Genomic DNA, 24,840 nt, shown 5'->3' on the forward strand with positions numbered 1-24,840 from the left:
TTTTTTTTTTTTTTTTTTTTTTTTTCATAGAGAGCGGGGGGAGACGGAAAACAGGAATCCAGCCAGTGGTCCATACTTACACTCGCTCATCTCTATCATGTAAAAGAGATCGGAGTGCCACTCGTGTATATATAGTTACACTTACTTCTTCGACTGTGTATAATATATGTGTGTGTGTGTACAGTGCTCGCTTCTATACGTGGCTGACTCCGAAACAATGTATAATAAGCAAAAAGGGGCACACGGAGAATAAGTTATAAGTATATACAACGTATAAGTATATAGACACACGAGAGTATAAGACTGCGAAAAAAAAAAAAAAAAAAAAAAAAAAAAGGAGAGAAAGACGTCGCAGTCTGTCTCTCGCGCGCGCGCCCCGAGAAAGAGAAAATGTCGCCGTGGTTGGCAAGTGCGGAGTGCAGATGTGACGAGGATGCACCATGAAGACGACACCGCTGGCACCGGCAGTGGAAAGAGCACACTGTGTGTGTGTGTGTGTTTTTTTGCGTGGTATCGGCACATCCTGATGGCCTCGGGTTCAATACTCCTCACCACCCCCTCCCCCAAGTATAGTGTATCGTAGAGGAACATGATCGAGGGACGATTTTTAACGATCGTCGGTTATTGTACGCGACACTGACGTTGATCGTGTGTTGTTGATTATTGATTTTGTTAATTGCGTTGAAGAAAAATTTTTTGCCGATACACCATCAGCCGCTTCTCTCGTTAAACAGTGTCTCCCCGTCAGCGGTGCAAGTGGAGAATATTACACCCCTATTGCAGTGCAGTGTGTGTGTGTGTGTGGTACTTGGCTTGGTCGCGCTGCGGGGTAAATCAATCGATCGGCGAAGATGACGAGGCGAGCCTGGAAAAACTCATCCGTCCTCTTCGCCGTCGTCGTCCTCCTCGTCTCGGCAGCCACGGCCCGTCACAACACTCGCGTCACCAGCACCGATCCCCTAGCTCCCCACGGAAAATGCGAACGCATCACCATCAACCTCTGCATGGACATGCCCTACAACGAGACGATCATGCCGAATCTGTTGAACCAGGTATACACAATGGTTTGGCGACGAAAATTTACATTTTTCTCTTTTATTTGTACATGATATTTATATGGTATGCGGGAAAACAACTTTTTTCTTTCTGATCAATCATTATTTCGTTACAACACGTATAAAAACATTGTTCACGTGATTGATTGTCTATAGTTATCACTTTGTGTGTGACAAAATTTGCCAAAGGTTGATTATAAAAGGGCCACTGACATTTATGTATGTAGCTCTTCTCGCGCTTAAATTACATCATTGTATATTGTAGTAATCGTATTATCATGTGACCAATGAATCTTACATTTATAAAAGCTATTCAAAAAAACAAAAAGTTGTAATAATTGTTGAATAACGTCCAGCAAAAGCAAGAGGACGCTGGTCCCGAGGTCCACCAGTTCTCTCCTCTGGTGAAGCTCAAGTGTAGCCCCGACCTAAAGTTCTTCCTTTGCGCGATGTACGCGCCCGTGTGCACGATCCTGGACAAGGCGCTACCCCCGTGCAAGTCGCTCTGCGAGAGCGCCAGGAACGGCTGCGAGAAGCTCATGAACAACTTTGGCTTCTATTGGCCGGAGAGCATGGATTGCAACAAGTTCCCGGAGAACGGGGGCGCGGAGTTGTGCGTCGGCAGGAACGAGTCCTCGCCCACCGAAGTGCCCCTCGTGGACGACGCCAAGCTACCCGCCCCGGAGTTCCATCCGTCCTGGGGCAACATACCCAAGCCGTTCAGCAACAGTGGCTTCATGCTGGGGGCACGAAACTACGGCTTCGTCTGTCCCGTGCAGTTCAAGGTGATGCCCGGGCTGGGCTACTCGTTGAAGGTCGGCAAAAAAGTCGAGCCCAACTGCGCGGCGCCCTGCGACGGCATGTTCTTCTCCGAGAAGGAAAGAACGTTCTCGAGGGTCTGGATCGGCACGTGGGCGACCCTATGCGCTGCTTCCTGCTTCTTCACCTTTTTGACCTACCTCATCGACACGGACAGGTTCAGGTAAACATTATAACGACATCCACATCACTGGAACGTGACAAAAACAACATGTGTGTGTATATATGTATACATTTGATCCAGGTATCCGGAGAGGCCCATCATCTTCTTGTCAATATGTTACTTGATGGTTGCTCTGACCTACATCGTCGGTTGGGCCTCTGGAAAAACAATAGCCTGCAAAGAGCCGTTCACGCCCCCGTTGGGCATGAGGATCCAGATGCCCTTCACCATAACGCAAGGCACGAAGCACGAAATGTGCACCCTGTCGTTCATGATTCTTTACTTTTTCGGGATGGCTTCGAGCATCTGGTGGGTCGTGCTGACCCTCACCTGGTTCCTGGCCGCTGGCCTCAAGTGGGGCCACGAGGCGATCGAGGCCAACTCTCAGTACTTTCATTTAGCCGCTTGGGCCGCTCCAGCGATCAAGACCGTCTCCATCCTCGCGATGGGAAAAGTCGAAGGTATGCGGGTACAATAATTTTTTTTTTTTCATCTATAAATAAAACGCGGAGTGTCTAATGGAGCTCGCGACGCTTCTAAAAATACATAAAATATGTTTACCGACCTCTGCCGATTTGGCGAATTTTCAAAAAAATCCAATCCCACAGGCGATGTTCTGTCGGGCGTTTGCTACGTGGGCCTGTACAACGTCGAGGCCCTCCGAGGCTTCGTGCTGGCTCCCCTGTGCGTGTACCTCGTGCTCGGGACGATCTTCCTGCTGGCCGGCTTTGTCTCGCTCTTCCGCATCCGCACGGTGATGAAGCACGACGGGACAAAGACGGACAAACTCGAGAAGCTCATGATCCGCATCGGCATCTTCTCGGTCCTGTACACCGTGCCCGCCCTCATCGTCATCGCCTGCCTCTTTTACGAGCAGGCCTACTTCGACAGTTGGATGCTCACCTGGAACAGCGACATGTGCTCGCGACCCATGTACTCGATACCGTGCCCGGTGGGCTTGCCGCCCACAAATTTGGGCAGAAGACCGGATTTCGCGGTTTTCATGATCAAGTACGTCATGACGATGATCGTCGGCATCACGAGCAGCTTTTGGGTCTGGTCGAGTAAGACTCTCATCAGTTGGAGGCAGTTTTTTCACTACATGAGGGGGACGCGTACAAACACGTACGTATAGGCACTGCCTCAGACGACGAGGACGAGGTATAACAATAATGTATGTCCATTGGATTGTTGGATCGTCAATTGTTCTCTTTTGTTTGGCTTTCTTTTTTCCATCTCCATCTATACACCTAATACATGGGAATTGATAACAAATATCTACTAGTGTTTAAAAGACAAAAAAAAAAAAAAAAAAAACAATACAAAACTAACGATTTAAAGTGCAAGTTATTCGTTGCGTGTATACTCAACTTCTTAAGCTTGAACTTCGAGTGTTCAAAGACTACTGTGGTCTTTTGTGAGATGTCATTAAATATTTTTATGCGGATGTGTTGATTGCAGGTGGTTACGTGAACAAACAATAAGAGCAGAGAATAAAAAAGCTTTCTCTACTATTGGGAGTAATCGATGACAATTGATATAAATGTGGCATTACTTTGTCGTCAATTTTTTTTCGCAAAATGTATATTAATTGAATATCTTGGTAACCATCATCCTCATGCAATACAATGTATTACTGGGTGTGAAAATATTTAATGTGTCAAAAACAGCTGAGAGGGCAATTAATGTGCGTTTGCATTTAATCAAAAGACTGTTAAATATCCTCATGAGTTCTAATAGCTCATCGACTGATTGTTAATGCAACTGCCAAAACTTTTTTACTGCATTGACACGCTGTGCATACTCAAAAATAAAATCACGTTCATTTACTGGTTCGAGAAAAAAAAAAAAAAAAGTTTTTTTTTTTCTGCTACAACAGTAAGTGTAATAAAAAAGATGTTAACTAAAGTTACTCTCAATCGCATCCAAGTTCACTTGTATATTGGAATTGTGGATGAGCCTTGATTTTCGTGTTCCTACAGCGTCGACGATAACACATTGGTTCTAACAAAAGAGATCTGATGGATGAAAGCAATTTTGCGCGTATGACCCCCTAACGTTGTGTTTGATTTTTTTTTATTTTTTTTTTTTATTTCGTGATTAACGAAAATTGTGTGCCAATTAATTTGTTAAAGCTATCACTGTTTTTAATGCAGTTTGTAAATCAGGATTAATTTGTTTTATTAGAAAGAAAGAAAAAAAAAACACGATTTTTACAATGTTAATCTTTTATTTTATAAAGAGCATAAGACGCTTGAAAATTGTATGTAATCAAATTTTTCATGACTTTTTATCAAAAAAAAATATTTATACCTTTCAATTATTATTGTGCCTCGTGATAATAGCAATCAAACATAAAAATGCACAATATTTCAGAGAAATTCTTCCATGACATGTTTGACCAAACACTGACGTTTTTCGATACTACATTATAGCCATTTCGTATTAAATTTAAATGCCAATCAAATCCAAATTTGATAAAAAGTCTCGTGTACTAGAAATAATGTTTTTTGTACTTCAATTAGTGTGAAGTATTTCAAAAAATCAAACTAACACGAACAAAATAACTTTACTAGATTATTCACTACTTTTAGTTATTTTTATATAAGCATGAATTAAAAAAGTAAAGCGTGTCCATATGAACATATAGTAATAACAATAAGTAATCAACAAATAATCCATAGTTTTCACGTTTCCTTTGAAACTTAAACGCTTTAATGATTAAACTCTTGCAAAACATGAACAATATACACACATCAAACTCGCATAAGACGTTTTGGAGCTGTTGATAAGATTATTTATATATAAAGATATTAACAATTTTTAAAATATTTTTTAAAATACGCGTGCCCTCATTTCGCGATGAGATTTTTCACGTAATTTCATTGGCCCATGTGACAAATAATGGCTAACTAACCGACTGTACATAATAATGATGATGCTGTAGTTTTTAATGTGTACATTAAGGTTTTAATACTTACCCCCCACCCTTGTACATACATGTCACAGCCCTGCATACTTTTTAAGTGTTTCGATTTAAGAAAATGTTCATTCGTATAACAACTGCGTTGAAAAACGTTTTTTATGCTGCCTTTTCTTTTCGTTATTGAAATTTTAGCCACTTAATATATTTGCGTTTATTTAAAAATTTTTTTAAACTCATCAAAGTACTACATTGCCTTAGATTTTTCTACGATTGCATTTCAGATTTCCGATTTCGGTACAATAATTAAGAAATAATTTTAATTCTTCCGAGTTCGATGATTACCTAAATATAGTAAGGATGAAGCTTTGCGTGTTTGGCCGACTGAAATTACTCGGCGTAAGCGTTAATTGTTTCCTATATGTATATGAAAAGAATATAAAGTTTACAAAATTCGTCCATTTTGAAACTATCGAGCTTTTGTGAATGTGAATCCCTGAATTTTCGGCATCAGCTGTGTCACGCAACTACGAGGAATGTAAAGAAAAAAAATAACGAGAGAAAGAAAACAATTATGGGCACATGGATATTAAATGTTTCCTCGAGTTGAGCGTATATTATGTATATGTATAAGCAAAAATAGTATTTATATTTGTGTGTGCGCGTTTGTGTTGATTGCACACACGCCTATGGTCAATGCATTCTTTGAGAATCGAGGAGAAGACGCAATTTTAAAAATATATATAATTTATATGAATATATATGATGTATATTCTGTGTATTAAAAGGTATGCAAATTTTTAAAAGTGTACGTTTCGAAACAATGCGCGAACGCTTATATGAATATACTATATATCTTTTGTATGAATCGTGTAACTCGAAGTTAAGAACAAGATGAAGAAAGAAACAGAATTTTTGTAATCCGTTTATATTCATGATTTATCGACGCCGATCGATATAAATTGAAGCAAAAAATGTTAAATCATTTTTATGATTAATAGTGAAATTTTGTTTTCCCAAGTCTGCCGACTGTTATTAATTAATATTGCGACTTACGAATTATTAAAGTAATGTAAATTATATTAATCGAGAGATTCACTTGTTGTATACATTTTATATGATAAAAAAATATACGATTATAAGCAAACAGAAGAAAAACATTTATTTGCCAAGCTCCTCGTATCAATATCATTGGAATATTATACATGCATATCAAAAATATCTCATGTCACAAAAAACTCAATTTTACATCTTTTATTAATTCAATTGTACATAATACGAAATTTTTACAAGATGTTGGTTCACAAACCCAAGTACAATCCCTCTTTCTGATAGAAAAAAGGTGAAACAACAGTCTCATTTTGTTACACGCGCTTATACAACACAAAAATTCCCAAGACTCAACAGTTGAGCTTAAAATATTACAAAGCTACTCGATCATTGAACTCTCGCACCACGAATCGTTCATCCGCAAAAAAAGAACATTCACAAATTGCCAAACCACACCTCGGCAAAATTAACGAGGCACGCCTCTATCACAACACCCAACGCAAAAAATGAAAAAAAAAAAAAGAAACTTCCGCGCGCACAGAACTGTACGTATACGCGTTCACACACGCGAAGAGCTCGATGATGGTAAGGCCATGGGGAATCCGAAACCGGCTCAGCTGGCAGTTGCGCTCTTGGGTGGCTTCAGGACGCCCTTTTTCCTGAGATACTTGACGATCAAGGGCGTGCAGATGAGCGTCGTCGAGATGCGCACGGGCGCGAAAAGCTTGTGGATGGCGTAGGCGATCAGAAAAGTCGAGCCCTCGTTCATGATCTTCATGGCGAGCTTGTCGCTGTCGTTCGTGTCGAGGCTGTTGACTTCACCGCTCCCCATGAACGAGGACACCGTTTTGATCATTGGCGACAGATCCAGGCCACTGCAACGTTACATACGAGTATCATTAGGGACCATGGGGTACGACGGTGGTTTTTTTTTTCTTCTTCAAATTGTCGTATTTTAAAATTTGAAATTCAACCGCGGGAGATCGGTAAGGTTTATCTTTAAAAAATAAAAAATAAAATTGTCCATCCAGTGCATGGATTTCTTTTCTTTTTTTGTTTGATAAACATATAGTAGCAACACAAAATGGGTGAAAACAGACCTAGACACGAGCCCGTAGAAGATACCGAGCGACACGAGGGATATGCCGACGTGGAAAACGATCACCGTCCTCCCGTAATCCCTGATGATGATGTTGAGCCTCTCCGCCTTGGACATCTTCAACCAACTTTCCTGATCGATTTTTCCCGGCTTTGCGCCGTCCGAACCAGTTTTCGCTGTCGAGACCTGCTTAGCGACGGTCGCTCCGTTGCGGCTGGTACCCCTAGTTGACGTCGCGTAGCCGCGGATCGTTAGCGAATCGGAGATTGCACCTGTGTACGATAAATCAAAGCGAACGTTTCGGGCTACACTTTTTTTTTCAATCCGATGTATGGCAGGGAAGGGAGAGTCGTGGGAGATTTTTTGTTGAACGAGGATCGGCACGAGCGATTTTTTCTGCATTACCGATCGAAAGATCGTCCGATGCTGCGAAGCAAACCTAAATATATACATATCTACGTCATGGTTCAAGAGTTGGGTCGTGCATTTAAAGCACCTACAAGTTGATGAGTTTCAGATCATTTATGAAGTCATTGTTTGGAAAAATATTTAATTACACAAAAGAATACCAGTTTATTGATGTGTTATTGTCGGTCGTACATACATTACACAACAATGGAATTAATGCTTGTTTCGTACAAATATGACTCGGTTACTGAATAATTAACCATTTTATTCTCCTTTATTTTCGTATTATATTTGTAGATTGATTATGCACTTGTAGTAATAAAAACGTACATAGAGTATAGGTACAGAAAGAAAAGAACCAACTTTCACCCCGTCGGTAGCATTAATAAAGTACACCGTATATTTATTTATTTATACGTGCACGGTAGTTACATTTTTCTCATCTGATTGTACAATTTGTGCAAGTATGTACTTATACGAGGCTGGGCGGACAGATTATTCATACAATTAAACTTCCCGCTACCAGCCTGTTGTCAGTAATTGAGCATTTCAATCAAAATAGCAAGCGTGTGTGTCTTGTGCCACGAGCCACTTATGCGTAAAAGGAAAAAAAAACCAGCTGCTCGCAATTCACCAAAGCTATGCATGTGCAGTATTTTTAGACCGATGAGCGTTGATATAGTAACGAAAGGGGGAAAAAAAGCCACAATCGCCAACAGCATCGTGTACCGAACTAACCGTCGAGTATGCCCGATCTCTTGAAGTGTCGCATCTTGTGGACGCAGAAGTGCGACTTGGCCATGTCCTCAGCCAGGTACTTGCCGTCCCTCGACCACTGCCCACCAGGCATGTTCAGATAGGTCGCCTTGCCAGCCGAGCAGAACGGCTTGGGCACGTTGGTCTGCATGGCCCCGTTCAAGCTGACGGTGCCGAAGCAGTCGTAAGAATCGACGTGCAAGTCCTGATGCTTGTTCCTGATGGCGAAGGAGCTCCAAGACTGATTATTGATTTTCGAGTTGAACAGGAACACCGGCGCCGCGATGTCGCGGGTTCGTTCAGGAGCGAAGCGACTCGTCTCGGTGTTGAAGATCTCGGAGACGTTGCAGGGCAGGGTCAGCCGAGGCGCTTCCGGGTACTGACGGACTGTACTCGCGTGCAGGAGCTTGCCCGGCCTGGCTCGATCGCTCTTCACTCCATGGAGCTTGGATGAGGCTGCAAGATTTTTCATTGTATACGTACATTACTTACTCGCAGGATATTATGTATGATCGCTTGATCGCGAGTTTGGACAGTCACCCATACAACACGTTTAATACGTGATACACAGGACGAGAGAGAGTAAAGAATGTCCAAAATACCGCTTTGTGTATATACATGAACGTGCGATCCGAGCATTCACTGTTTTCTCTTTTGACGGTGCTTTACTTTATGTTGCGTGTTTCACCAGCTAGAAATTGAAACCCAAGAAGGTTGTTTTAAAACCGAGGGAGGAAAAAAAACATACCAATACACGTATACCTGAAGAATCCTCAGATGAGATCATACTTATGTTTATATTATTAAAATGCAGATACATGACATACATACATGCCATGTTAGACATTATTTGACACTCAGGGGTGCGCTATTTATGTAGGTATATTTTAATTAGAAATCTATGAAAATAATTATAACTTTGGGAGAAAGTCATAATTGTGCTAATAACTCGAATTATTTTTCATAGCAACAGATCGAGAGAAAGTTTTAATCCATGATGAAAAATTTCATCGGTAATTTAAATATTTAACACACAAGAGTCACGACTTCGAAATTTCAAATACGTACTTAATAATATAATATGTCAACATCAAGAAATTACATATATAGCTATAGTTAGATTTTCAACATATATTTGTCCGATAGGTTAGTTTGTTCTATAGCAATAGGGTGTACAAAGATGAGCTCTTTAGGAATATTTGATTAAAAATAATGAGAAAAGAAACGAAAACGTTTTATGTTTATGTACCCATACCTGCATAGGACGATCTCGCGAAAAGGACCGTGAGATCGCCAGACGCGCCGATACGTGACAGTGCCATGATCAGTTGTATTTAATTGACATTTGGATCAGGATATGGATACTTTTCCTCCGGTTTTTTTTAACTGATACTCCTGGCGATCGAACCACTCAACCATCTGTATTTATCAAGCAACGGGAGAAACTACTCGAACCATTTATGCATATGCACACAAACTCCACCAATTCCACTATAAAAACTAAAAACCAGTTTTTCTTTGTCACTCACACGCATCAACGTTTATAGCACCAACACTTTGGCTGTAGCACGATAAAACGAGAGGCACGTAGCATATAAGCTGCATAAGTACATACATACACCTACCTACACAAACTGGGTAAGTATGTTCATACTTTTTTTTTTTTTTCTTCAAGTGCTACTATATACACGAGACAGCTATAGCTTTAAATTTTTTCACAAAGGTTCAAAAAGTCTCAACACCAAGAGGTGTGTTGTTAGCTATAGTGCTTTTACTGAAATAATTATTGGTAATTAATAGAGTATGCGGCATGCGCTAAAACAAAATCGACGGATGAAAAATCAGCTGCAAGCTCAAAGTTTTTCAGATTACTTTTAATGCCTTGCAACAACAGCGGGGGTTCGTTATTACAATTACACTGCAGAATACAAAAAAATATTTAAAAAAAACTTAAAAACGGTAGATCATCCCGGTAGATGTCGCTGAAACGAATTCGACCATCTGGCGGGAAACTTCAATTCATAATTAACAGCAAGCCTGTTCGATACGTAGGAATTGGAATGATCAGGAAGCTTTTTTGATTGAACAATACTTAATGTATTTTCAATGCGTTCAATGGTTATTTGTTGTTTTTCCAATGCAGCCCATACTTGAACTTTTCATAATAATTTAAATACTTGTTCTCTTTTAGCAAATTCGTAATATAATCATGAAAAATTTTTCAGGTACTTTTAATATCGTTTAGCAAAAAAAAACAACTTGTCGATACACATATAAATAAAGATACTGATATATTGTACCTCGAAAAGCAATATCTTGATGATAACGGTAAATTTTATCGATAACCTTTCCCTGTGAACATATACTTATATTGTACTCTGCGCCTTCGATTTAATTACATCACACATGTTTTATTTACACACGCGAAAAATGGGACCATAAATCGCTATCAGAGAGAACCGTATTATTATTATTCGTGATGTCCTTATGTTCGTAAAATCAAACGTACATGCAATACTGCCTATCAAGAGATTAAAAAGAGGAAGTTGAGATTAATCAAGAAGAGACGACAACACACACACATCAACTCACACGATGCAAGTGCGTATAAACGCTTGCAAATATCATGTTATGGAACGAAAATTGGTTTTGCCAATGCTATGCAATATCGCGAAAAACAAATTGAAGTGTGCATGAAACATTGAAAACCAATGTAATTAGATAGGAGATCTTTATCAGTCTATCCACTGTTTTGTAAAATCACACATATATGCATCACGACACTGGAAATTTAAACAAAACTCTGTGTGTATACATAAAATAATAATACTTAATATGCGTCTCGCAAATAATAATATTTCCGGGCACCGCAGACAGCTGCATCTTGAGCCCAATTAAAAGCACGAATCGCGGAGCGGCAAATTAATTTTGAGAAGCGAGATGGAGGTGTAATTTTGGAACCCCGACTCTATTTTCGCCCAAGCGTTAAAAATTTGAAAAAAAAAATCAAACGGAGCTTGCAAAGCTCGTGGAAAACGCAACTCCCCCCGAGCGAGCAAGCACTCGGTGATTTTTCACCCGCGAATACACGTATAAAAACTGTATATGGCAATGGACCGAGCAATTGAGTTGATACGAAGAAATAATATTTTTTGCATCACAAGCGATGCGGAGCCCAACGTCGCAAAAGAGTGCGCGGGAGGCATCGCCGCGCTGGCGCCGAGATGTCCCTCCATATCTAATACTACTCCAGTCTGCTCCGGTTAGCGAGGTGTGCCGCTTCGCCCTGAGAGTTTTGCGTCCGATAAAACAAATACAGTCTTTCAATTACAATTAACTATGGCACAGGGTACGAGATTTTGCCATCTGCTGAGATGCAACGCCAGTGGGGCTTCGGTTGCTTCGGCGAGGCTCAAGTGAGTTTTTTTCTATTTAAACAAAAACAACATTTTCCACCACACGACGATTGATATAATATATGGACGCGTGACCTTCCATTTACCTGTGTATGTGTACATGTACCCTCAGCTGGGGGGAGCTGGCCTTTTAATTCCTAAACCTACGTGTATACACACACACACGTATACACGAGGTTTCAAAAGCTTCGACCTGGATTTTTTTTCTCCCCCCTTTTTTTTTTCTATCATCAATTTATCTATGTAGTATTTGTAATTTTCGATTTTCGACTATTCACACAACAGAATTTGTATAATCAAAAATAACATGTGGCGTGTATGTATACAACGTGTGTGGGTATGCGGATGAACATTCAGAGTTGTTCCGCGCGATTGCTCCAAAAATGTTTGAGACCCAAGATTTATACGAATATATATTATATTTATGTAAATGTAGATATGCGACCCAACGTATAACTGATGGCGCGTGATGCTGTAATGTGAGATGTGTGCTATTGATGCGGGGATTTTTTTTCGAAAGCTTGTTTGAGTCACGTGACCGACGACTTTGATATTCGAATCGATAACGTGTTCTTTGGACTCTATTTTTTTTTTTTTCAAACTATTTATCATCGGTTTCGACCTAACATGGACGTCACAAGTTGTTTAAATAAATTTATACATCACGTCAATTGCAAACAAAAAAACTTGCATCTGATTGTAAGTTAGAAACTCATGCGATTAATTTTCTTTGGCGAAAAATGTTGAAGCAAGTTTCAAAATCACCAACAGGTGTAATCGTTTTTTTTTTCTCTCTCTCCCGTCCAGCTCGTGGTGGTCCCACGTCGAGATGGGCCCGCCTGACGCGATTCTCGGGGTGACCGAGGCGTTCAAGAAGGACCAGAATCCAAAGAAAATCAACCTCGGCGTTGGAGCTTACAGAGACGACAACGGCAAACCCTTTGTACTGCCAAGTGTCCAGACTGTACGTATATATACCTTTCTCCACCACCCAAGTGGTTCCTCTCACATATTATTACAACATTATGTCCGCGTAGGCAGAGAAAAATCTACACAGCAAGGGACTGGACAAGGAGTACTCGCCGATCTCGGGGAACCCGGAGTTCTGCAAACACGCCATCAACCTGGCACTAGGTGACGGCAATAACGTTGTGTCTAACGGTCTCGTAAGTATATACCTATGTACTCTTGTAAAGTGATCCGTTAAGACCTAAACGTCGATGGGAAAACTAAAAAACTTTTTCCTCCAGAATTCCACTGTACAAGGTATTTCCGGTACGGGATCGTTGACGATCGGTGCCAACTTCTTGTCCCACTTTTTCCCGGGCCACAAGGAAATATACTTGCCAACGCCGTCTTGGGGCAACCACACCCCGTTATTCAAACTCGCCGGTCTGACAGTCAAGTCGTACCGATACTACGATCCGAAGACCTGTGGCCTCGACTTCCAGGGTTTACTCGACGATGTGTCCGTGAGTAAAGCCGACATTTCACCCTTGATTCTGACAGATCTATAGCAAAAATTCGAAAATATCGAATTGATATTGGTTTTCCAGAAAATCCCAGAAAAGTCGATCGTCCTGCTGCACGCCTGCGCCCACAATCCTACGGGCGTCGATCCCAAGCCAGAGCAGTGGGTCGAGCTGTCGGCGCTTATCAAGAAGCAGAAACTCTTCCCGTTCTTCGATATGGCTTATCAAGGCTTTGCATCTGGTACTTGAAGTGTTTTCGTTTTATCTGGCCTCTACCTGCATGTTTTTTTTTTTCGTTGCAAAAACGTTATCTGTTGTTGTTTCTTTTTTTTTCTCTGAACAGGTGACGTAATGAAAGACTCTCTAGCTGTAAGATTATTTATCGACGAAGGCCACCACGTTGCACTCGCCCAATCCTTTGCCAAGAACATGGGCTTGTATGGTAAACGCTTACTTTGACTTTTTCCCTATAAACTAGTAGCTTTTCGATTATGAATCATCTAAATAAACGGGTTTGCTCGATCAAAGGCGAGCGCGTAGGAGCTTTCACACTGGTCAACGCCAGCAAAGAAGAAGCTGCCAAAACGCTTTCTCAGATCAAGATCCTCATCAGGCCGATGTATTCGAACCCACCGATTCATGGTGCTCGTATCGTTAGTGAAATCTTGGGCAACGCGGAGCTGAAAAAACAATGGCTGATCGACGTCAAGGGGATGGCTGACCGAATCATCTCCGTGCGTACTAAGCTCAAGGATCATCTCAAGAAGAATGGTAGCACTCGCGACTGGTCTCACATCACCGACCAAATTGGCATGTTTTGCTTTACTGGTCTAAAAGCTCCCGAGGTGGGGTAATTTTGAAATTTCACTCGAATTCGTACTCGATTATGAAAAAAAAAAAAAATGATGGTCTTGTTTTTACAGGTGGAAAGGCTAACCAAGGAGTTTAGCATATACCTGACCAAAGATGGTAGAATTTCGATGGCTGGTGTCACATCGAACAATGTGGAGTATCTGGCCCATGGTATTCACGAGGTTACCAAGTAATTCGTCTCGATAACTCCAAGTTTTCCATCCTGAAACAAACAACTTCTCTACTTCTGTGCACTATCGTACCAAAAAAAAAACCAGCACCTACCCAAACTAATATGTAACTTGTCGCTCAAATGTGAGCCGATAAGTATATTGTATTTTATGATTTTAAGTGAAAATACGAGTGTGTATCGGGGGAAAGAAAGAAAAACAGTGCATTTACTCTATAAGCATGTTATTTTTGTAAAAAGTCACTGCTGGCGGTGTTGATGGATACGAGTTCTCCTGCCAATCAATTCTACACTTTATATACACATACACACTTGCAATTCAGCTGCATTCCTTTTAAATTTTTCTCAAAATTTTATAGAAATATTTACTGTTGTTGATAAAGGTAAAAAAAATATACATATACACAAATAAATACATTATTATTGTTTTTTAGTATACATATAATTATACGTAAGTAAGTCTAGTCTTTCCTAAAAAAGTTGAAAATTATGAGAAAATCCACGTCAGTTCAGTTAATTGGAAACCCTTGGAAGATTAAATGACCTACGAATGATTGTTACGTACGAAATAAATGACGTTTAACTCATTACACACGTAATTTTTTTCAAAAAAACACCCGCTTCTTTTATATCATTATCCAATAACAATTGAAATTCCCATACTTGGACGATATTATATTGGTCGTAAAAAAAAAAAAAAAAAAACAATCCACCTGCACACGATAAAACTCCCGCAACAATCGAAGCAAGTTCCACATCCTACTGTTGTACCGTTGCCATGGAGTCGGACGCGACTTCAGTCACCTCGTGCTCGGACTGTCGACGCGTCGAGCCGCGTGTACTCCCTCGACCAGGTGACGATAGCGACGCAAAGTGGTCTCTTTTGTTGTTGTATTGAAGAAAAAAAAAAAAATAATAATAAAAACAAAAAACCCAAAAAAAAACCGTCACAGCGCATCCATGATAAACCAGCATCGTAGACTATAATAGTGTCTCGACAATGACGAGCGCAGTCCAAGCTGTCCTGAGCGAACTAGGCTGGGGCGACGGGTTCCACATCCCCATCGCCAATGCCGCGAACAAACGCCTGGAGGAGGAGGTAACCTTATTGGATCGGCATTGCATCTACACCTCGATCTCCTCACCAAGGAGCACCCTACGAAAGCTCCACAAGTTCAACTACACGTGTTGTATACGTATGATATAATGTGTCGCAGATCGAGCGCAAGACGCGGGAGCGCGCGGCGCTCCGCACGCGACTGGCCAACCTCGAGGAGCTAACGAGCGAGATCCAGAAGCACGGGACGGACGTGCGCCAGGAGCAGAGCCAGAACCAGCGGCTGTTGGCTGCCCACGCGGCCCAACTCGAGGCGGAGAAGCACCTGTACGGCCTGTCCCGGATGGAGGAGGGCCGGCTGAGGCGCGAGTCCAAGCTGGCAGCGCGAGATACCAGCGAGACCGAGGAGAGGACGGCGATGTTGAAGCAACGTCTGGCCAAGTCGAGCCGCAAACTCGAGGACACCAAGCGGGGCATTGCCCTCGACAAGGAGAGCCTGGCCGACTGGGAGGAAAAGCTCAACCGGGCCGAGGAGAAGAACCTCGTGATCGAGCACTTTGTCCGCACCGACGACAAGAGCTTCAAGGTAGGTGGTGTCGATCATCATTGTTCCGTCTAACGCATCATCCTTGGGGCAGAAAATCGAGCTCGAGCGCCGGAGCCTCAGCGACAAGGCCGACACCTACCGTCGGACCATCCTCAAAGCCGACTCCGATGTCCGGGAATTGGGTAAGTGGTATTTAATAACGCATAAGTATGTACAACCAAGCGTTTCATTTCCATTTGTTTGTTCAGAGTTGGTGCTGAGCGAGACGGCCCGGTATTACAGCCAAGCGGTGAAGGACCGCCGGCACCTGATGGACCAGTGGTCGCAGAGCGTCCGCGCGCTCAAGCAACGAGGCAAGGCCATCAGCGACGCCCGCCAAGTACCCTATATACACCTAACATTATAACAACAACAACAACAATGCCATTGAAGCACACCGTACGATTGCAACGATGATTGTCGTGCCGAAGGAAATGAACTCGCTGCGCGAGAGGGCCAAGGCGCGGATGGACGCGTACGAGGAGGCAGAGCGCTTCCTCGAGATCCAGGTGTCCGAGAACAGGGAGCTCGAGTACGGCATCCGAGGGGCCGAGCGGGAGCTCGTGAAGCAGCGCGACGAGCGCCACAGGGCGACAGAGGCCATGGACGCCCTGGCGGTCGAGGTATACACACGAGGACCGATATTTGTTAAATTTTCGGCGAACAAAACCACGATGATTAACGAAATAAATAAAAAAACGTGCAGCTGGTGGCCAAGAGGAAGGAGCTGCAGGAGGTGACGCGCCGAACGGTTGACACGCGGGCCAACGTTAAGCGCAAGAGGGCCGAGGTCGAGGAGGGCCGGGGCAAGCTGGACGAGTGCAAGAGGCGGGTGCGCGACCTCAAGGAGACCCTCAAAAACATCGACTGGCAGACCATGAACGTCGAGGAGAGGACGAGGCAGCTGCAGGATATGCTCGAGGTTAACGCGCTGTGGAAACACGACTATATCCAAATACACACTTATACGGGCGATTTACTTGCAGAGGGAGGAGAAGCGCAAGGCGACGATCAATCGGGAGATCAAGCGACAGCAGGACCTGATAACGCGCGCGGAAGCCCGGCTAGCCGAGCTAGGTGGGTCCACATTGTTTTTCCCTTCTCGAGAATGTACGATAAACCTATATAATTCCCTTAGAAAACGAGAGGAAGATGGTGGTGATGCAGCAGCAGGCCGAGTCGAAGCGGTGGGAGCGGCTGGTGGCCGAGCTGTCGAGGCAAAAAAAGCTGCTCAAGGAGAAGAAGGAGTGCGCGTACCGGGCCGACGTGGAGTTGCAGAGGCACGAGTTGAAGCTCCAGGTGATGCTGGGCCAGGAGAACGACAAGGACAAGCTCGAGGCGAAGCAGGACAGGATCAAACAGCTGAGCCGGGTGCTCAAGGACAAGTCCGAGACGCTCAAGGCTCTCCAGGCGCAGATGGCTCAGGTCGAGGTATATATACACACAATACGTTTAGCAATGACTTTTTAAATGGCAAAATGATGAATCCACGCGCCGTCGTTGTACCGCAGAACGACGTAAGAAAGCTGACGAGCGAGATGGCGAGCAAGAACGAGGAGCTGCAACAACTGAGGGACAAAAAGCAGGAGTTGTGCTTGCTGCTGGACGGCGGTGAGAAGCAGCTCAAAGCGGCCCAGTCGAGCCACGAGGGCAGACAGGTGGACGAGAACATGCTTAAACTCAAGGTCAGGGAGGCCGAGAGGATAGCGTCCAAAGTCGGGGGCAAGCTGTACACCCTCGAGAAGTTGGCCCTCGAAATGGAAGCGGTGAGTGTCGAGTGGACCGGAGCTACGACAACAACGACAATTAAATCACTTTGAAAACCCGTCAGGCGATGCAAGAGCGCATGTCCGAGATAAAGGCGCAAAAGGAGGGCCTGGTGCTGAGGAGGCGGCTCGCCCAGGCGGATTGCGCTGAGCTGCGGGGCCAGGTGGTCGAGCGCAAGGCTCGGGTGCAACAGCTGCAGGTGCGCTACGGCATAATAGTCGCCAGCCTTGGCACGAATCCCGAGGACGGGACACCCCTGGACACGACCTACCTGAAGATCCAGAGCGCCCAGGAGCGCTACGTCCTCCAAGAGCATGGCGACCAGCTCGACCGGGCCATACGCAAAGCCGAGCACGAGATACGAAGCATGGAGAACACCCTCAAGCTGGTAAACGCGTGCAATGCCAAGTACAAGGACAGTTTGTCGCTGGTGGAGGACGGGGCGCCCGAGGTCGCGGAGCAGGCCCGACTGGACGAGGAGATGACCCGGGTCCTCGAGACCATGGGCCAGAGGAGGCGAGCGCTCGACCGCGCGCTCGAGGACTGCAAGGTTCATAAATTATACTATTCTTTTGATTGTTTTTACTATCCCACGAGCGATGATGGGCAACAACGAGGGGGATGAGTGTATTCTTTCGCAGAGGATGGAAGAGAATTGCGCTCAGCTGGACGAGGACGTGAAGAGAATAAAGGAGGAGAAGGAGGACAAGAGGCAGACCGTCGCCGATCTCGAGCAGCAGATAACCGAGCAGGGGGAGAAAATCTCGAGGGCCGACAAAAACCTCCGGAGGATCCTCAAGGATATTCGCGACAAGTGCGCCTGCACCTCCAACGAGTCCATGTTGTTGCAGGAGGTTGGGAAATATTTATCATACCGTTGATTCAATGTGTGTTTGTGCCATTGGCTTTTGTACTTCACAGAGGGACATTGAGCTGCGCGAGCTCCAGGAGCTGAACCAGTTGGCGCTGCAGCGGATAGCCGAGTTCACGATTCGCCACGTGGAGGCCGAAGCTTATGTCAAAAAGTTGCTGGACGAGCGGGGTATAGCCTTGCCCAGTGCCTACTACCTCAGGCTGCAGCAGCAGTACTCGAGCAGGTGCGAGAGCACGGCTAGCTCGTACGGGGCCAGCAGTAGCCGGGTACAGAACAATTCTGGAAGGGACATGGTTGTCGGTTCGATCGTACAATTGGAACCGCAGTTTGAAGGTACATTTTTGTTTTATCTGCCTGTTTTTTTTTTTTCTTTTCGTAATTTTTTACATGAATGGTGGACTTTGTTTTGTTGCAGCAATGGGTTCAGCAAAGTCTCTCAAGGTATCGAGTTCAAGGTCGCAAAGACAGACACCAAAGAAGAAAAAGTGAGACGAAAATTTTACGTATTTTATAACGTTCGCAGGGATAAAAATATATGTGTTTTTGTATCATCGTGATAGTGCAGAAATACTATATTTTATCATACAATTAGTAGGTATTTGCATTGCTCATGTAACGTCGTCTAACTATGATTATAATTTTTATCCAGCAATTTTTATTTGTGCAATAGTAGGATTATATTTACACCTACTTACCTAACTTAATTTTATAAGTTTGTTTATTCGTTTCTTTATTTTCATGCTTTTGTATAAATTATTACACGTTTGTTTTCTAAAAAAAAAATAATATTAAGGATAGTAGTCGTAAAACCGACTGTTTGTATATATTTTCTTTTAATTTGCAAAGATTTTTGATACCGATATTGTTATTGCAACCGTATAGTACATAAACTTTCTTAGGACCATTGGAGTAAAGGAATTCTTTAATTATCATGCATTCATTTTAAGTTACATTGATTAAACGACATTAAAATAAGGTATACCTATATACCCATGTAGTACAATCAACTCTATAATATAATACAATACAATAAAATAAATAAAAGACTACAAGCCATCAATGACTGAGGAGGTTTTATATTTTAAAGACGTCAGCAATGTCAGTAATACTATGAAAACTAAAAAAAAAAAAAAAAAAAAAAAAGGTCAAGAACTAAGTTACTTTCTAGATGAGCCATATACCTACTTATCACAGAATAAAAGATAACACAATTTAACATAGGTATACTAATACACTTACATTGGGGTCTGGCGTCTTAACTCAACACTCTCGATACAGTTTGCTATTGCCTCGTTGAAATTTGTCTTCTTCAAACTTGGTTTAAATTAAGTAAGTAATTTAATGAGCAAAAAAATGGTTGTCTTTGCATGTCCAGACCGTCCATCCGCCGCCGGTTTCAGCACCGTTTTTTGTCTGCATTTTGAGGGAGGGGGGGGTTGCAGTCATAACCTCTTCAATTACTTGTTTGTTTCATTTTGTTTTTGAACTTCTTTGCTTCATCTTCATCTTGATTATTTTTTTAGTCTTTCATCATTGTATCGAATTTAAAAGGGCTAATTTTGTCCACATAATTTCCGTTGATTCTTTATTTTAGTTTTTTTGTTTATATTGTAACAATAATGTCTGAGTCGCCTGAGGAGATTCATCTGGTATCTAGCAACAAGAGCTTTGGGGGATGGCAGAAGGTTTTTACTCACGAAAGGTATATTTACTTGATTTTAATTTTGACATGGTAATGGTAATTGGTAGGGTATTTACTTTACATGTCCTCATGATTTCATGATATTTACTTTTGAACCTTTCTTACAGCACAGAACTAAAATGCCGAATGAACTTTGGTGTTTACGTGCCACCTCAAGCTGAAAAGCATCCGGTGCCCGTAATTTACTGGCTCTCTGGATTGACATGTACAGAAGCCAATTTTATTCAGAAATCTGGTTCTCAGAAATACGCAGCTGAGAATGGAGTCATGCTTGTTGTGCCAGACACGAGTCCTAGAGGAGTCAACATTCCTGGAGAAGATGAGTGCTGGGACTTTGGATCAGGAGCTGGATTCTACGTAGATGCCACTGAAGAGCCATGGAAAAACCATTACAGAATGTACAGCTATGTTACCAAAGAGTTGCCTGCTCTGATCAAAAAGAAATTTAATGTAATACCGGATAAACAGTCAATAATGGGTCATAGGTATGTGTACGATTTTCTCTTAAAATACTTTTGTGTATATAGTAGTTGAAAACAAATTTCTTTTTTTTTTCATTGAAGTATGGGTGGACATGGCGCTCTCATCTGTGCACTCAAGTGTCCTGGACAGTACAAAACAGTTTCTGCATTTGCACCTATCAGTAACCCTACAAAGTGTGACTGGGGAAAAAAGGCTTTTGCAGGATATTTGGGAGGAAAAGAAGGTGATAGTCATTGGAATGAATACGATGCCTCAGAACTTATTAAAACTTACAACGGACCATGTCTTAACATCTTAGTGGATCAGGTTTTTTTTTTTTTTCATTTTCTGTTGGCACAACGTAGTATTAGAACAGTATTTATATTTTGATTTTGTAGGGTAAGGAAGACGGATTTCTTAAACAACTTCTACCTGAAAATCTTACTGCCGCAGCAAAAAATACACCTATAGATCTTGATGTGAGATTTCAAGAAGGTTATGACCATAGTTATTTTTTTATTTCGACATTTATAGAAGAACATATTAAACATCACGTTAAATATCTCAATTGTTAAGGTAGGCGTTACTTGTTAAATTATAAATAACAATTGTTATTTGATTCAAATTTATATTTACAATATGTCCAAGCGTTCCATGTAAAAGTTTTATTCCATTTTTAACTATCGTGACTGAATTTGATAAAACTTTTATCATTTACATGTATGTACATGAAATACACATTATATATAAAAATATATTGAATGTATTTTACGAAAATTTTTTTTATAGTTGCACAAAATCAGATAGCATAAATATACAAAATAAATAAAATTCATAATTTTTACAAATACGTACTCCAAAACGGATAATATTCCACTAAATGTGCATGTGACTTTAAGAAGATTTCGTTCCATGTCGGAACTCATGCCACTGTGTTAAGACTGGTGCTCGTTTTCGCCAAATATTTTCAATACCCCATTGCTGCCAAAAGCTACAAAAAGTAAATTTTTCAAAATCCGACTTAAGAATGTTTTCAATAATATTCCAATAATAACCATCACTTACATTCCAAAAAGAGCACCACCCAAGTGGGCTGCATGATCAAAGAATCTCCATCCAAATACACACCCAGCCGTGTCCATTGCCATTAGAGATTTGATTGCCTAAAAAAATATTGATATTTAATTTTCTTTATAGCCTATGTAGCAAAAGTATGCTGACAATATGCATTACCGCTCCAGCACTAAATGTAAATTGAGGCAACAAAATTATGTTCAGTCTTGTATCAGGGTACTGAGTGCAAATGAAAGCTAGTATTCCCATAATGGCTCCAGACTGTAACACGAGTTTTAAAACATTATAATTTCGCTTCCATGACTTATTTAAAAATTTTTAAGTAACATGACAGGCTTACAGCTCCTAAAGAGGGCCCGGATTGATTTCTCATAATTTTGTATGCAATACTGAATAAGCTCGATGCAACTCCGGATGACAAATACAAGGCTACAAAATGTTCTCTTCCTAAATACGAAACTGCAGGTGTACTAAAACTATGTAACACATACATATTTGCTGCTAAATGCCACAGATTGTAATGCGAAAACGTGGACAGTATCATAGGCAGACACGTTATACCTGAAAAATACATTTAATAAATCACAAATATTTGTAATGGGTTCAGAATTTGGACTTACTAGTGGCAGGACTACAGGTGAAATATTTCATCATTGTTGATCTCAATCGTGGTATTTTCCACGCCAGAAACACAGCAACATTGGCATAGCAAATGAAATAAAACGTTCTCTGACCTTCTGACAATCCATTCCACCACGCTTTCGCCTCTTGCCTCCATCCTGTAGCCTAAAGACAAAACGTTAACCGCTAAAAAATGATCTAGTACCAAGAGAACGATAACTAGTATTTCAATTTTCACGAACGGTTCTAAAGTGTCTTTGAAAAGGTACTCTATTCAATCCTTTGAATGTCTGCGATCGTATTCTTTCATATTCCCATACTGTCGCTCCCAAGAAAGATGCTCCAGTAAACTGTAATCGTTTGATAAGGTTTTATATTAAATTTTTACAATTTTGAAAATGTTCCTGTAAACGAAACAGACAAATAGTTTAGCTCTGACATTTTTAATGTTGATGAGTTAACCAGTGCCAAAAAAAAAAATAAATAAATAATGGCAGAGAAAGAATATTGATAGAAAAAAAATTTACATAACGCTCAAGTCAACCATTTGCATTTGCATTTGTCAATTTGATTCAACAATTGGTGATAAACCTTATGAATCACTGCACAAAAAAGAACAATGTGCTGATGGTTCAAAGCTTTGATATTAATTCACCAAAAAATTACATCACCTAATGTGCTGTTGAATAAAACTCTAGTTTTTTCAAATGCAATCTCTCTCCACCATTATTTCATAAACCCTTTCAATAAACGTATAACGTAAACAAACAACATACAGCTGTGGCAAAAACAGTGGCCTTCCATAATTTTTGCCCAGCCCCTGTGGCTCCAACTTGAACCTGAACTTCCAAAGGCTGTTTTATCGTACTCTCGATATTTCTGTCTCTTTTGAAATTTCTGCTTTGCCTCAGCACACCTTGAGATTGGAGTTGCACCCTTGGCAACTGTACGTTTGAAAAAATACTGGAAAAATTTCGCTGATTTTGTCAAAGTCGCCGCATAACCCTTTTTTCAATTAACAACATAATATACATTTACCATCTGCTAGTTGCATCACCCAAACGTAACAGAACTCGGCTTGCCATCGAAGAGAAATTTTGTTTTATTATTGTCACTTAAAATTTAATACTATCGCGTTAATTGCATTTGATTTGATTAGATCTTATTTGACACTGCAGACTGCAGGATGTATAGTGCTATATTGAAACATTGGAAACATATGTGTGAAATAAACTCGTCTGCTCGTAGGTATAAAACGATGTTCGGGCGCGTTTACACGACAAATTACAAGCCGGCGACCACAGCGAATATCTTGTTTCCAATTCGAGTCGTGTAAATGCGCCTTAATTGTGAAACTGCTCAAATTGAAAAAATGATGTACAGCATGTACTTATATATTGTATATACTTATGTGGGTTCCACAAGGTTTGTCATCAAAATTTTGTTATAAAATAATTAATATTACGCTCAAAATGTTTTCAATTTTTGAGTTAATAAATGAAAACTAAAATTCTTTGCACTTACCTGAATAATATTTCATATTATTTAACACACTGCATGTATAATCACACTTTATCGGTTTTACGTAAATATAAATAAATGATTACAGTGATTTTTCATTTAAATCTCCAGAAAGGAAAATTATTCATGTGTGTAAACACGATATGAGAAATGCAACTGCATAATAAACGTACAATATATGAATGTACGAATGAAAACGCGATTTAAATTTTACTGCAGATGAGTGTAACGTAGAAAAGCTCACGTTACGTTTTTCAACGCAATCTTTGTGTCACAATGACTGATTTTCTCTGATTCGACGATCAACAATACATGGGTATACGTATGTATAAGAGCTACAGGACAGCGATCAATGGATTACAACATCGGCCTTTTCCTAAGGAAAAACAACAACAGTTATAACTTGCATTGGTGTACTCGTGACGGTAGCCAATATTATAAATATGTAAATTCATCGAAAACAGGTTTGCACAAATCGGCGATGAAACCAAACCAGGAAACCGGGAGAACCATCGTTAGTAGTTTCTACGCCCTTCGTTTATTGTTTGTGCGCATACGCTCCTTTATTGTTGTCTTTGCTGGGCACTTGATTGGAGCTATATTGTACACAAAAATGGCTTGGATGTCGAGGGTAATAAATTTCTCCCTGCCCTTTGGAGACTGGATGACAAAACTCCACGGTGAATCCCATCAGTATAGTTGTTTCGTTTTCACCTTTGTCTTTTGCAATTTACCAATGGCTATGTGTTACTTTGATATTAAAAAACATTTGACGATTTTGTGTTTAGCGAACTTGGGAATTTCCGTACATACATCTGCAAAAATATTCCCAACTTTTGAACCAACTACACGCACGAAAAATTTCATAGCAACACAAGAGGTACGAAAAAGGAGGACAATCAGCGACGGAGGTGGTGAAATAATTAATTTTTCAGTAAAAGAGAGAGCGACAAAATGATCACAAAGGCCACCG

At 41.3% G+C, this 24,840-nt stretch overlaps 6 protein-coding genes across 6 annotated transcripts; 4 read left to right on the plus strand and 2 right to left on the minus strand.

Annotated features, from left to right (window-relative positions):
• Positions 1-332: 332 nt before the first annotated feature.
• On the plus strand, positions 333-6,051 carry fz (frizzled class receptor). Its single transcript, XM_089594795.1, has 4 exons — positions 333-1,052; positions 1,412-2,037; positions 2,119-2,498; positions 2,646-6,051. Exons 1-4 carry the CDS (start codon positions 852-854, stop codon positions 3,170-3,172), a joined length of 1,734 nt encoding a protein of 577 aa, XP_089450921.1. The 5' UTR covers positions 333-851; the 3' UTR covers positions 3,173-6,051.
• Positions 6,052-6,199: 148 nt separating this feature from the next.
• LOC106646753 (uncharacterized) lies at positions 6,200-9,893 on the minus strand. Its single transcript, XM_014362877.2, has 4 exons — positions 9,529-9,893; positions 8,256-8,729; positions 7,111-7,381; positions 6,200-6,885 (listed from the first exon to the last, which is right to left on the minus strand). Exons 1-4 carry the CDS (start codon positions 9,593-9,595, stop codon positions 6,624-6,626), a joined length of 1,074 nt encoding a protein of 357 aa, XP_014218363.2. The 5' UTR covers positions 9,596-9,893; the 3' UTR covers positions 6,200-6,623.
• A 1,611-nt stretch (positions 9,894-11,504) lies between these two features.
• On the plus strand, positions 11,505-14,786 carry Got2 (glutamate oxaloacetate transaminase 2). Its single transcript, XM_014362831.3, has 8 exons — positions 11,505-11,689; positions 12,497-12,653; positions 12,727-12,855; positions 12,940-13,161; positions 13,246-13,402; positions 13,505-13,603; positions 13,690-14,006; positions 14,085-14,786. Exons 1-8 carry the CDS (start codon positions 11,613-11,615, stop codon positions 14,205-14,207), a joined length of 1,281 nt encoding a protein of 426 aa, XP_014218317.1. The 5' UTR covers positions 11,505-11,612; the 3' UTR covers positions 14,208-14,786.
• Positions 14,787-15,203: 417 nt separating this feature from the next.
• On the plus strand, positions 15,204-18,976 carry LOC106642308 (coiled-coil domain-containing protein 39-like). The gene is made up of 13 exons (XM_014357094.2): positions 15,204-15,302; positions 15,421-15,846; positions 15,899-15,989; positions 16,056-16,186; positions 16,278-16,469; positions 16,553-16,768; positions 16,833-16,923; positions 16,985-17,277; positions 17,358-17,612; positions 17,678-18,163; positions 18,255-18,467; positions 18,535-18,820; positions 18,903-18,976. Exons 1-13 carry the CDS (start codon positions 15,204-15,206, stop codon positions 18,974-18,976), a joined length of 2,853 nt encoding a protein of 950 aa, XP_014212580.2.
• Positions 18,977-19,728: 752 nt separating this feature from the next.
• On the plus strand, positions 19,729-21,463 carry LOC106646607 (S-formylglutathione hydrolase). The gene is made up of 5 exons (XM_014362689.2): positions 19,729-19,816; positions 20,082-20,189; positions 20,297-20,674; positions 20,753-20,978; positions 21,050-21,463. Exons 2-5 carry the CDS (start codon positions 20,107-20,109, stop codon positions 21,224-21,226), a joined length of 864 nt encoding a protein of 287 aa, XP_014218175.2. The 5' UTR covers positions 19,729-19,816; positions 20,082-20,106; the 3' UTR covers positions 21,227-21,463.
• Positions 21,241-23,518, minus strand: rho-7 (rhomboid family intramembrane serine protease rho-7). Its single transcript, XM_014362667.2, has 8 exons — positions 23,385-23,518; positions 23,123-23,309; positions 22,589-22,696; positions 22,346-22,511; positions 22,066-22,286; positions 21,885-21,986; positions 21,717-21,814; positions 21,241-21,642 (listed from the first exon to the last, which is right to left on the minus strand). Exons 1-8 carry the CDS (start codon positions 23,429-23,431, stop codon positions 21,546-21,548), a joined length of 1,026 nt encoding a protein of 341 aa, XP_014218153.2. The 5' UTR covers positions 23,432-23,518; the 3' UTR covers positions 21,241-21,545.
• Between the last annotated feature and the right edge of the window lie 1,322 nt (positions 23,519-24,840).

This window comes from Copidosoma floridanum, unplaced genomic scaffold (genome assembly GCF_036245765.1).
Source record: "Copidosoma floridanum isolate Cflo_tuat_1 unplaced genomic scaffold, Cflo_Japanese_pri ptg000001l, whole genome shotgun sequence".
Taxonomy (NCBI): domain Eukaryota; kingdom Metazoa; phylum Arthropoda; class Insecta; order Hymenoptera; family Encyrtidae; genus Copidosoma; species Copidosoma floridanum.